This window comes from Ochotona princeps, chromosome 16 (genome assembly GCF_030435755.1).
Source record: "Ochotona princeps isolate mOchPri1 chromosome 16, mOchPri1.hap1, whole genome shotgun sequence".
NCBI lineage: Eukaryota > Metazoa > Chordata > Mammalia > Lagomorpha > Ochotonidae > Ochotona > Ochotona princeps.
This window is the reverse complement of record NC_080847.1, coordinates 11,702,194-11,715,554: the sequence shown is the minus strand read 5'-3', so window position 1 is coordinate 11,715,554 and position 13,361 is coordinate 11,702,194. Positions and strand designations below refer to the sequence as shown.

Here is a 13,361-nt window from a genome sequence, read left to right as displayed (position 1 = left end):
TACCTGAACTTTGATTCCTTTTATCTTTCTGAAATTTCATCTTGTTTGAGGCCTGTTGTTCCCTAGTGTGGCTCGCACCATTAAGCGTACTCCTCTTAGCTTTAGTGCTCCGCCAGCTGCTCTGTGTGTGCCTGCTCTCATCCCTCAAGTTGCTGATTTGCAGGAACACAAGGCAAGCAGGACAGAGTCTTGTGGCGTGTCAGCAGACACCCTGGCTTCTGAACTGCCACTCTGGGTCATGGCATTGGCCAGCTTACAGCTGGCAGGTGGATTTTGCTGTCTGAAGGACATGTTGCTTTTCTGGCTATAAAGACAGGATACCTTTTGGGATACCTTGCTGAAATAAAAAGTAGCCTTTGCTGCATTCCTCAGATCAAGCCTTCTGTGTGAGGCCATGAGCTGGATTCTTTTTTTTTTTTTTAAAGATTTATTTATTTTTATTGCAAAGTCAGATATATAGAGAGATGAGGAGAGACAGAGAAATATCTTCCATCCGATGATTCACTCTGGAAGTGACCGCAATGGCTAGACCACAGTGGCTGGTGCTGTGCCGATCCAAAGCCAGGAGCCAGGAGCTCTTCCAGGTCTCCTACGTGGGTGCAGGGTCCCAAGGCTTTGGCCCATCCTCGACTGCTTTCCCAGGCCACAAGCAGGGAGCTGGATGGGAAGTGGGGCTGCTGGGATTAGAACCGGCGCCCATATAGGATCCCGGTGTGTTCAAAGTGAGGACTCTAGCCACTAGGCCACGGCGCCAGGCCCTATGAGCTGGTTTCTTTTATGTGTTTTCTGACAGTACTTACAGCTTTGTCCCCAACACTCTTCCGGTGGCTGCTGAATCCCTTGCAGACCTCCTTGGGTATATGGTAGCCAGCTCGCCCTTCCCCCCTGGGGCCTGCGCTGTATCCACAGTGATGTGCGTACACCATGCTCTGACTTAGGTTTGCTGTCTTTGTTCCGCTCAAGAATGAAAGCTGAAATCTGGTTATCACTGATGCCTTGTACACACGTTTTCTGATCTGTGGCTTCCAGCATCTACATTTCTTCCCACTGAAAAAGAAGATCCTGAGCCCCTGTTCCATTTCTTTGAAACCAACTGCCCGATCCACCCAACCCTTCTCACCTGTCTGCAGGTAGCAAAGCGAATTCTGCTTGGGACTCTGTCCCCATCATTCCCAAGCAAGGAAACTGTATCTGGCATGGCTCTTCGTATAGCAGTCCTAACCCTTGGACACACCCTAGGTCCGTAGAGTGAATGGGCATCTTGGATGGAGGGACCTTCTGCCATTATGTCTAAGGAACAGATGCTAAGGAAAAGATGAATCTAGTGACTCAGCACAGACCCTCAGAGCTAACTTCTCTGATGTGCTACCTTGAGCAACCTCAGTTTTCCCATCTTTGAAATGGGGATGGCAGTAGCATCCATTTCCTGGAACAGCTAGGAGGATCAGAGTCCTGCCACATCCAGAGATCTTAACTCAGCACATCCCCCCAAGTAGTGGCCTCCACCTTGAAGGTTTCCATTCTGAAACTCTGGGAAATGAAAGCAGACAGAAGGACACGATGACACCTTTCACTGCATGCCCTAGAAACTGTCACTGCAAAAACCTTCATCTAAATCTCTTGTATTTTTGTGTGCTTGCCTATGGATGCCTTGTTCATTTACCATCATCTAGGCGTCTTTCCATGCCTGAAAGTAGCTTCTTTAAAGCATTTTTTCCCATAACATCATGGGGAGCTCCTTGCCCTGTCGCTTGTTTAGAGTCTCTGTGTTAGCTGGATTATCTCCAGCTTCTCTCGTCATGGAGAATCACACATCACCATGCATCCCTTGTTTCCTCAGGACCAATTCCTGGAATGAAGGGGGGGGGGATTCCTGAGGCAAAGGGCATGCACATTAAGATTTATCTATATATTTTAATTTGCTGATGAGGTAGGAGAGACAGAGAACTTGGATCTGCTGGTTCATTCGCTGAATGTCTACAGCAGCCAGAGCTGGGCCAGGTCAAACCTGCAACATCTCATCTCCCATGTGGGTGGCAAAGCTGTCACCTGCTGCCTGCCCCTGGGGATGTACATCAGCAGGAAGCTGGGAGTGGGAGTGCAGCCAGGACGGGAACCCAGGCAGGTGGCCCGAGCAGCATGTTAACAACTGGACATTAATGCCCACCCACATGTGTGTCCCTGGTGCCCGCAGGGAGGCGGCACTCACCACCTCTCCATGCACGTGGCGGAGTCCCCAAAGAAAGCGGCCCCTCGTCTGTGCTGACGTCTGGGTGATGCCGCACATGGGTTATTCATGGAGGCGACAGCTTTGCTGTCTCTATTCTCTCTTTGTTTTTCTTTCCTTCCCCTTTGTTTCCCATCTTGGTTTTCTGCCAAACAGCCTCTTGTGAAAGGACCGCCTAATTAACCCTGTGCTAATTAACAATTTAAAATTACACAGTGCGACTGTTCATGTTTAATTCTCTGGGAGCCCAAGCCCCCTCCCCTCTCTCCTCACAGCGCCCTCTTCCCCACAGCCTCTCGGTTAACTGTTGCATCTTACCCAGCCCTGTCTCCCTAGACCAAGGTGCTGCCAGGGTCAGGGCACACCCTCTGAGTTAAGGAGAACCGCGCCTGCGGGGTGCAGAGCTGCAGGGCAGCCTGGCAGCGGTTTGGCATTGTAATCATTGCAGGGTGAGATCTGAAACCTGGGAGGGCAGGCAGTTGAGGAGTCCTTGTTGAAGCTGCTGGAACTTTTTGGTACCTGATTCTGTCTCAAGTTTAGCAGCTAAGCAGAGTGAGGGCAGGGGACGACATGCAGGTTTTACCCAGGACTTTGTACATGCTCCCATAACTGTCTTGTTGGAGAGGTGCATCTGTTAAAGTCTACCTGAGGGCTCGGAGCGATGTTGTGGTACAGTGGGCCAAGCTACCGCCTGTGAGGTCCACATCCCACATGATCTCCTGTTCACCTCCTGGCCACTCCACTTCCAATCTAGCTCCCTGCTCCTGGCCTGGGAAAAGCAGCCGAAGATAGCCCAAGTGTTTGGGCCCCGTCACCCAGGTGGGAGACCCACATGAAGCTTCTGCCTTCAGACTGGCACAGTTCCGGCTGTGGGAGCCATGTGGGTCGCTAACCAGAAGAGGGAAGGTCTCTGTCTTGCCCCCTTAACTCTGACTTTCAAATAAACATGTAAATAGATGTTATTAAAAACGTAAATGTACCTGAAAGGAAGCTGTTTGCCCTCGCTGTTCATACAGCTCATATTAGAGTGCCCGAGTTCGCATCCTGACTGCCTGGGAAGCTTCAGTGAAGACTCGAGTGGCTGGGTCCCTGCCTCCCACGTGTCTGGCTTGTGGCTTTGGCTTGGCCCTCCCCAGCCCTGCCCTGCTGCAGCTGTGGCAGGCAGCTGGGGAACGAACCAGCCGATGGGATTGCGCTCTGAATCTGACCCCCTGTCTGTGTATGTCTCTGGCTTTTCCCTTTCAAATAAAAAATGTCTGTGGAGTTCTGGAAACACGCACACTGTAAAGTGCAGTGGTGGGGTTCTTGAATATTTCACTGGGAGATTTGGAGGCGTGATCGCTGGAAGAGAAGTGGCCTGTGGCAAGGGGTGAGGGAGTGTGAGTGGGCTGGCCTTGGACTGATGCGTGCAGAGCAGAGATGGGGTACAGAGCCCTAAGGGCGCCTGATGGGGTGCAGGCGTGCATGGACGGTGGCGGGGCTGCCGGTGAAAGCGCAGGGACCCCTTCACTTCCCAGGCTGCCCTCTGTAACTGAAGATCATTGATTTTACGGGAAACCATGTTTACAGACAGAGTGCTGATCGACCTGCCGAGTTGACTTCTGCCTCCTTAAGTAAGAACTACCTTTTTCTTATTGACTGGCTGATAAACAGAGCAAGAGTGACGGCCCGCCTGCCCGCTGGGTGGGTGGGAGAGTGGCGGATGCCCTGAGGTCCTTGAGCTGCACAGTTGGACTGGTGGAGAGAGATTTCTCTCTGTCCCTGCCCGCTCCATCCTGATCCGTGTACCTAGCAGGCACACAGGTGAGCAGCAGCCTGCTCCTGTTGCCTGGCGGTCCAGGTTCTATGCCTGGGTGAGTCCAGTATCTGCGGGCAGAGAGGAGCTCGCCCATGAATGCCAGCTGCCTGGGAATGGAGTGCAGGTGCCAGTGCCGATGGCAGGAGGTGTGGGGTGAGCGGAGTGTGTACTTTCCTGTTTTTAGGCTTTATTTGTTTTTATTCTAAAGGCAGATATACAGAGAGAAGGAGGGACAGACTGGGTCACTGTTCAAATGTCCGCAGCAACTGGGGCTGAGCCATCCGGAACCCAGCAGCTTCTTCTGGATCTCCCATATGGGTTTAGGGTGCCAAGAACTCGGGCTATTCTCCACTGCCTTCCTAGGCCATGAGCAGGGGCTGCATGAGAAATGGGGCAGCTGGGACGCAAACCAACACCCATTTGGGATACTGGTGCTTGCAGGTAGAGGATTACCCAGTTGATCATGCCAGCCCCAAGTGTATGCATTTTTCACCAGCTCCTAATGAGGACCAGCCAGTAGGCTGAGAACCACACTTTGCGTGGCCAAAAGTGCAGAGCAGACAGCTTGGGTATCTTTTTTTTTTTTTAAGATTTATTTTATTTCCATTACAAAGTCAGATACACTGAGAGGAGGAGAGAGAGAGAGGAAGTGGAGCTGCCGGGATTAGAACCAGCGGCCATATGGGATCAAGGCGAGGACCTTAGCCACTAGGCCACGCTGCTGAGCCCAGCTTGGGTATCTTTAAAGTGGGATCCGCGTTGGAAACTGGCGCTTCTCCTCTCCCCCAACTTTTTTTTTTCCTTCCCTCAAAAGATTGATCTGTTTATTTGAAAGACAGAATGATAGAGATATGAAGGGAGCTTCCTTCCATTTGCTAGTTCATTCCCCAGATGTCTTCCACTGCCAGGGCTGGGCCAGGCTGAAGCCAGGAGTCCAGAATGCCATCCAGGCCTCCCAGTTCCACACTTTGAGGCGTTGTCTGCTGCTGTCTAGGCATGTCAGCAGGAAGCTGGATCAGAAGCTGGAACTTGAACCGGGGCGTCAGGTATGGGATGGGCGTGTCCCTAGCAGTGGCTATAGCCTCCTGTGCCACACCGCACCCCTCCCACGTGAATGCTAATGGGCTGTTGCCGTTGGGTGAGTGAAACCCTGTGGTCCACAGCTTGGGGTTGTGTGCCTCTCAGAGATGGTTCCAGTGCCCCCTTTGTTGACATCTCCTGTTTCAGATTAGAAATCAAACGGAGCAGATCGGGACAGCTTGTGGAGGAGGAGAAAGAGAGCGGAGCAGGAAAAGCCCACCAATTAATTGGTAAACGCTTGCAGGTTTCTCTGGCCCGGCCCAGGCTGGAGAGGAGATTGGCTTTGCTGTCGATAAACAAGTCCCTGGTGCAGCATCAAAGCCGTTCTCCTTTATCAATCGTGGCCTCCCCTTCCCGCATGTTCCTGTAACTTACCAAGCATTTATGACATTGATTTTACAATCGGACTGTTAACCCTCCCACCCCTTCAGGCCTGCCAACCTTTTTGGCTCAAGCTGTCAATCACAGGTGGGCCAGCCAATCAGCAGCATTCTTCGGAAAGAGCCTCTCTGTTTTCTCACCTGCATGCATCCCCCTCCCACCAAGCCTTGCAGGAAGTCCATGGCTTCAGGTCGTCATCTGTCTTCTCCGAGGCCCCCATGCGGTTCTGAGCTTGCAGCCTGAGCCATGGGGGCTGTGGGTGGTTGTGCACTGGGATTTTCACGAGATCAGGACACAGCTTTCTAAGAAGTGGTTTCTCCTAAGACTTAGGGTTAACCTGCCTTCCCTGTCTTTTCCCGAGGGGGAGCTGTTGGCTTACTGTGCAGTCAAGAATCAAGATGTTGGGGGGAAAAAAGCAGACGTGTTATTGGGGGAGGAGATAGAACCAAGCCGGGAAGACTTCCTCAGCTCGTGTGAATGAAATGGCAAAGTGGGAACAGGGCAGGAAGGGTGGTGGGTGGGGGAGGAGGTGTGGTGGGTGGGGGAGGGGGGTGCGCGGCAGGGCCTGTGATCATGGGCTGCCCTCCTGCGGGACATGGCGTCTCTGAGGGCAAACTCAGTTATGCAGCGTTTTGGAGTTGGAAATGGAAAAGCCCCAGCGCTGAATGATAGCTGCTTGGACAGCAGCTAATTCAGAAGGAGGTGTGGGGCTGGTGGCTTGCCCAGCCCAGCTGCCCTCTTGGCTCAGCTCGTTGCTGAGATCCTTGATGACAGAAGCCAGTAAGTGTGTGGTGAAGGGGCTCCCCTCCCCACCACGGGGCAGCTGGGCCCCCTGGTCCCCTCGGTTCTTCCTGGATACATCTAGTTCCTGGTCCCTGCCTTGGTGTTCAGTCAGGCTTGCCTCATCACAGATGGGGTGGAAGGATGGGGAGTTGAGGGACCTGTCTTCTCTGTTACTTGGTAGTGATCAGGGCAGTGACAGGACCCCCTTGGTTTGACTGCTTGGAAAATGGGCCTGATGTGCCTCAGTGCCGGAGCGCAGGTTTGCAGCCAGGGCCAGTCTAGGAACTTCTCAAGCCGGACTGGCCTTGTCTAGAGGCAGTAAAACAGCCCCTGGGTGGGCCTTATGAAGTGTGTTGGCACTGGAATGGCATCTTGGCTGTCTACGTGAGGCAGGTGTGGCCTGTTTCCGGTGAGCAGGAGACCCGGCCATCGGGCACCCACTCAAAGCCTGGATGAACCAGGACAGGGCTGGACGCTGGTGTGAAGTCAGACAGGCCTGCTCCTGCCTCTGCCCCACTCTAACCGCAGGCCGTGATCCGGCACCCCGACCCCCAACACCTGAATGCCCATGGGTGGTGCCGCCCACTTGTTTGCCCTCCACATGCTGTGGGGTGCCGTCGCTGTGGCCACTCTCATGCCGTGTAGCTTTTTGTGTTGTGGGTGTGGACAGAGGGCTCTGCTGTGCGTGCGCGCGCCTGCGGGCGGGACCTGAGCCTCGGCCCTCCTAACCTCTTTCCTTTCTCTCTCTCTCTCTTTCTCTCTTCTTTTCCCCTCTCTCCCTCCTCCCCACCCTTGCCTCCGCTCTTCAGGTCCGATCCGTACTGGGTGCAATGAAAACTCCACGCAGGCCTTACCATGGAAGGCTGTGACTCGCCCGTCGTCTCGGGGAAGGACAATGGGTGCGGGATCCCTCCGCACCAGCAATGGACTGAACTCCACAGCGCCCACCTCCCCGACAAACCCGGTAGCATGGAGCAGCCCGCGGGCGACAGCCACGGGCCCTTGGACGGCCTGAGGGCCCCCTTCCCTGAGCACCTGGCGGACAGCGCTGGCCCGACCGGGCCTCCCGTCGCTGCTGCCGCCGCCGCTGCCGCCGCCACCGCCGAGCCCGCCAGCACGGAGGTCAGCTGCAGCGAGTGCTCGGCCTCCTTCAGCAGCTTGCAGACCTACATGGAGCACCACTGCCCCAGCGCACGGCCCACGGCCGCGCCCCTGCGCGAGGAGAGTGCCAGCGACACCAGCGAGGAGGGCGAGGAGGAGAGCGACGTGGAGAACCTGGCGGGGGAGATCGTGTACCAGCCCGACGGCTCGGCCTACATTGTGGAGAGCCTGAGCCAGCTGGCCCCGGGCATGGGCGCCTTGGCGGCGGGCGGCGGCGGTGGGGGCGCGGGGGGCGGCAGCGGGCCCTTACCTGCGGTGGCAGCATCGTCCTCGTCGGGGGGCTCGGCGTCGTCACCGCCACCGCCGTCGCTTTTCCTGAACTCGCTGCCCGGGGCGGGGGGCAAGCCCGGGGAGCCGCCGTCTTCGTGTGCCACCGCCCCCGCCGCCGCCCCCGTGTACCCGCAGATCATCAACACTTTCCACATAGCCTCATCCTTCGGGAAATGGTTTGAGGGCCCAGACCCAGCGTTCCCGAATACCTCAGCCCTGGCGGGGCTCAGCCCCGTCCTGCACAGCTTCCGCGTTTTCGACGTGCGACACAAAAGCAACAAGGATTACCTGAACAGCGACGGCTCCGCCAAGAGCTCCTGCGTATCCAAAGATGTCCCCAACAATGTGGACCTGTCCAAGTTCGACGGCTTCGTGCTCTACGGCAAGAGGAAGCCCATCCTCATGTGCTTCCTGTGCAAGCTCTCCTTCGGGTACGTCCGTTCGTTTGTCACCCACGCGGTGCACGACCACCGCATGACCCTGAGCGAAGACGAGCGGAAGATTCTTAGCAATAAGAACATCTCCGCCATCATCCAAGGGATCGGCAAAGACAAGGAGCCCCTCGTAAGTTTTCTGGAACCAAAAAACAAAAACTTTCAACACCCCTTAGTTTCCACAGCTAACCTCATAGGCCCCGGACACAGTTTCTATGGTAAATTCAGTGGCATTCGCATGGAAGGGGAGGAGGCCCTCCCGGCCCCTGGCACCGCCACGCCTGCCGCTGCCCCCACTGGCAGCCCAGAGCAGCCCCAGGCCGGCCTCTTGAACCCCGGCACCCTCTTGAACCTTGGCGGGCTCACCAGCTCGGTCCTGAAGACCCCCATTACCTCAGTCCCCCTGGGGCCTCTGGCTTCCAGTCCTACCAAATCCTCAGAGAGCAAGGACTCCGGGGCAGCCGAAGGGGAGAAGCAAGACGCAGCTGACGCGGATTGCTTCTCCGAGAAGGCAGAGCAGGCCGAGGAGGAGGCCGAGGAGGAGGAGGAGGAAGAGGCGGAGGAAGAAGAGGAGGAAGAGGAGGAAGAGGAAGAGGAGGAAGAGGAGGATGAGGAGGGTTGCAAAGGACTGTTTCCAAGCGAGTTGGACGATGAGCTGGAGGACAGGCCCCACGAGGAGTCTGGAGCCGCGGCAGGTGGTAGCAGCAAAAAGGACCTCGCTCTCTCAAACCAAAGCATTTCTAACTCCCCCCTAATGCCTAACGTGCTCCAGACCCTGTCGAGGGGCACGGCTTCTACTAGTTCTAATTCTGCTTCTTCCTTTGTTGTCTTTGATGGTGCGAACAGGAGGAATCGTTTAAGCTTTAACAGTGAGGGCGTCAGGGCCAATGTGGCAGAGGGCGGCAGGAGGCTGGACTTCGCTGACGAAAGTGCCAATAAAGACAATGCCACAGCACCAGAACCAAATGAGAGCACAGAGGGCGAGGATGGGGGCTTTGCCCCCCATCACCAGCACGCTGGCTCCCTCTGCGAGCTCGGGGTCGGGGAGTGCCCCTCGGGGAGCGGTGTGGAATGCCCCAAGTGTGACACGGTCCTGGGCTCCTCCCGCTCGCTGGGTGGCCACATGACCATGATGCATTCTCGTAACTCGTGTAAGACACTCAAGTGCCCCAAGTGCAACTGGCACTATAAGTACCAGCAGACGCTGGAGGCACACATGAAGGAAAAGCACCCCGAGCCAGGGGGCTCCTGTGTCTACTGTAAGAGCGGGCAGCCCCATCCCCGGCTGGCGCGAGGCGAGAGCTACACATGTGGTTACAAGCCTTTCCGCTGCGAGGTGTGTAACTACTCTACAACTACCAAAGGCAACCTCAGTATTCATATGCAGTCCGACAAGCATCTCAACAACATGCAGAACCTGCAGAACGGAGGGGGCGAGCAGGTGTTCAGCCACACAGCCGGGGCGGCGGCCGCAGCTGCGGCTGCAGCAGCGGCCGCTGCCAACATCAGCAGCTCCTGTGGGGCCCCCTCGCCCACCAAACCAAAAACCAAACCCACCTGGCGCTGTGAGGTGTGTGACTACGAGACCAACGTGGCCAGGAACCTGCGCATCCACATGACCAGCGAGAAGCACATGCACAACATGATGCTGCTGCAGCAGAACATGACGCAGATCCAGCACAACCGGCACCTGGGCCTGGGCAGCCTGCCCTCGCCCGCCGAGGCCGAGCTCTACCAGTACTACCTGGCCCAGAACATGAACCTGCCCAACCTGAAGATGGACAGTGCCACCTCCGATGCCCCGTTCATGATGAGTGGATTCCAGCTGGATCCCACTGGGCCCATGGCTGCCATGACACCTGCTCTAGGTGAGGCTGTGTGTGTGTGTGTGTGTGTGTGTGTGTGTAGTTGGAGGGGTGTGTAGGAGAACAGGCTGAGTGGGTTCTTTGGATCTGTGGTGAGTTTTTGTCTTTTTGAGTTGTTTTGTGTAAATTGGAAGATCTTGAAATCAAGTTTCCCCCTACCCCCTACCAACTTGTCCCAAAGAACCTCACAAACTCTTATATCTGTGGGCCAATAGATGATTTTACGCAGTTACAACAAAGATGGGAATGGTAGTGGGCTACAGAGGGCCACGGTTGAAATGGAAATGTTCACTCCGGTGTTGGGCGGATGGTCCACCTTGCTTTCTGTACCCACTTCCTCCTCCTCTGTTTCTCCATCTGAAAAATCATCATCCTTTCCAACTTTCTGGTTCCATTAAATATTGATCGAAACTTACAGGAAATTATAGATGGAAAACTTAACCAGGGGTGGTCATCTTCATAGGAGTAATTAATCTGAGACCATGGTGTGTGTAATTCACCTAACCAGGGGCTGGTTCCATGTCGAGCTGGGGGCCACCCAGACCAGATTTCCTAAAGTTCCCTGTGGATTCCCGAAGACTGTAAATGTAAGAGACTGCGTTCGTTTTATTTGTTATCTGGTGGATAAGTTGTTGGTGATTAGTGTACTTGGGACTTAATTGGGAATTGAATTGCCCTGGGGACATTGTATTGAGTGTCGTGATAGATGAGAAATGAATAAACTGTAAAATTGTCTATCAAAGGAAGCAAGGTTTTCAGAGCAGCTGGATCCTGGCTCATGGAGCTCACGGTTGGTTGCCATGAAGATGGTACACGTTAGTGATGCGGAGTGGTCTCTGTCCACCCACCCAGAGCTGCCAGTTGGCTTAATGTGTGGAGAAGAGGAGCCAGTGTATAGAAGGACACTTCAGAAAGTTTGTGGAAAATGCAGGTGTTAACAAAAGTTGTGTGTGAGTTTCATAGCTTTTTGCATTCAGATTAACATCTGTGATTTCCCCATTTCCATGAGCTTTTTGAAGTTCCTTCTCACTGAGAATGAAGAGTCTCTGGATAGGCAGGATCGTGAACTTGGCAGCTGCTGTGACCAGTGCGTGCCACTGCTGTTCCGACCCTTAGGGTCTCAGCTGGGCCCCTGCCCAATCTCTGTTCCCTGACCCTGCTGGTCAGCCTTTTGGGGACCAGGGTGACAGCTGGAGAAGTCAGTGGTGTTTCATTACTGACCTGGGAGCAGATGAGCTTGGCAGCAGGGTATGAGCACGTACCTGCCTCTGGGTGTGGTTTAGGTGTACTTGGTGGGCAGGCAGCAGTCATGTAACCCCTCACCAGCCTCAGGCCTTCATGTGTGTAATGTTTTGATGCTGCTTTTTGCTGATAAGTTACGTTTCAAAGTATTTAATTTTTTTTTCCTGCTCTGCGTTTATATTGGAATCCCTGATACTTTAATCTTGTTTTCATTTTGAAGCATTCACCTGTTGGCCCTACATGAACATGTAGTTTGAAGAAACTTCATTAAGTGGTCAATCATAGATATGTAAGGAGAAGGTGTCTTGTGCCACCAGCTGGAACCCTGCACACCAAGGGCTTGACACCTGTATCCTGGAGTGCGGCAGAAATGGGAGTATTGTACTCTGGTGACAGATCCGGGGGCAGATCAAGGCTAAAGTTGGTGAAACAGAGATGCAGAGGATGGATGGGTTCTCATCAGGAACCTTGAGGTTAGCTAACAGAGTTGAATTGAGAAGTAGAACCTATTTGCCTTTGACATCCAGTGTCAATGAACCTGTTGGGCAGCAGGTACTGTTCTGTGCCTTGCAGAGGGAAGGGAAGAGAGCATCCCTGTGTTCTAGAAGAGCCACACTTGCTTTCTCAGGTCAGAGCTGTGCCTCGTGAAGACTGTACAGCTCACAAGAGACAGGCCGTTGGCACCCTGTGTCTTCTTGGCCTTGAACTGTTGCGATGAGTTGGATCTGAACACATGCAGCTGCAAATGGGTGTGAGGATGACAGGAAGTGTCCAGAGGGCTTCATTTGAGTTGATTTTATTAGCAGATGGAAACAGCCTTTTTCTTTTTTTCGTTTCTTTCTTTTTTTTTTTTTTTTTAAGACTTATTGGAAAGTCAGGTATACAGAGAAGATCTTCCGTCTGCTGATGCACTCCCCAAGTAGCCGCAACAGCCAGAGCTGAGCCGGTCCAAATCTAGGAGCTTCCTCCGGGTGTCCCACATGGACTGCTTTCCTAGGCCATAAGCAGGAAGCTGGATGGGAAGCAGGACTGCCGGAATTAGAACCGGTGCCTATATGGGATCCTGGCACATACAAGGCAGAGACTTTAGCCGCTAGGCTACCGCGTCGGCCCCAGCCTTTTTCTTTATTGACTGTAGGCCTCCTGCCCTTCTCCCCCAGACAGCTGTGGTTGTTTGACCTCTCCAAGGAGGAATGTTTGTGTGAAATCAATACCAAAGTTGGTCTAACAGTGACTTTTCTAGAGGAGACCAAGAGGATGGATGCTGGTGGCAACTCCTTTTTGGAGTCCTGTAAGGAGATGTTGACACCACTTGGTCTGATCCACTTTGGTTTCTGACTGCTGCTTGACAGCAGGGTATCAGATTGGAGGGCCTAAGACTGTCCCTCCAAACAGCATCAAGAAAGGGGCTGCTTGTGGAAACATCCACTTGTTGCCCAGGTACCAGCCAGCCCAGAACACCTGCAGGAGACTTCTAGCTTTTCTGCTTCCAGAACACATCTTTTTCACCATTGGAATCTTAGATTCTAGAACATGTCTTTTAATCCACCTGCCTTTCTCAGGATATACTTGTGGGTGGATTCATATGCTGGGTATAAATTCCCAGTAGGATCATCTGGTGCATTGGTGGTAAAGGCGTGGTTCTTTCCCCAGACCTTTCCTATGTGGCTCAAGAGTAAAGATCTGCTAAGACGTTAGTGAATGCTGCTCTCCTCTCAACTGCCTGTGAAGTCCTGGGGTTCCCCCCAGCCTTGGGGGCTGAATTAGTCTGTTCTACCCTTATGGACGTGTAGGAAGAAAAGTGGATGTGTAGGGAGAAAGGCTTCTTGCATGCCCACAGTCCAAATGTTGCACACCAAGCTTGGGCCTCTGTATTCTAGACTTGTTTCTAAGAATGAGAGAAACGGGAAGTTTTCTAATAATCGGGCTACAGATCGAGGGTAGAGCAGGCATGATGTGGGTGGAACAAAGTGTAGAAAATGGATGAGTCCAAGCGAGACCTTCCTAATGACCTTGGAATTAGGTAACTGAGGCTTGAGTTGAGAAATAAGACCTCCATACCATGTGTCTGTGAGCCGGTGTCTAAGGACTCTAAGCCTTGTGTGTGTCTGTGAGGGGAA

The 13,361-nt window shown here is 53.8% G+C and overlaps 1 protein-coding gene across 4 annotated transcripts in view; it reads left to right on the top strand.

Moving 5' to 3' along the window:
- ZFHX3 (zinc finger homeobox 3) overlaps positions 1-13,361 on the top strand; it is a 269,914-nt gene that overhangs the window by 109,392 nt on the left and 147,161 nt on the right. For 3 of the 4 annotated variants that reach the window (XM_058675107.1, XM_058675105.1, XM_058675106.1), the window contains exon 2: positions 7,079-10,002. The exons of the other annotated variant lie outside the window; for it this stretch is intronic. In XM_058675107.1, coding sequence (XP_058531090.1) covers positions 7,125-10,002 — 2,878 coding nt within the window. In that variant the 5' untranslated portion in view covers positions 7,079-7,124. The remainder of the gene's footprint in view (positions 1-7,078; positions 10,003-13,361) is intronic. 4 annotated transcript variants of the gene reach the window in all.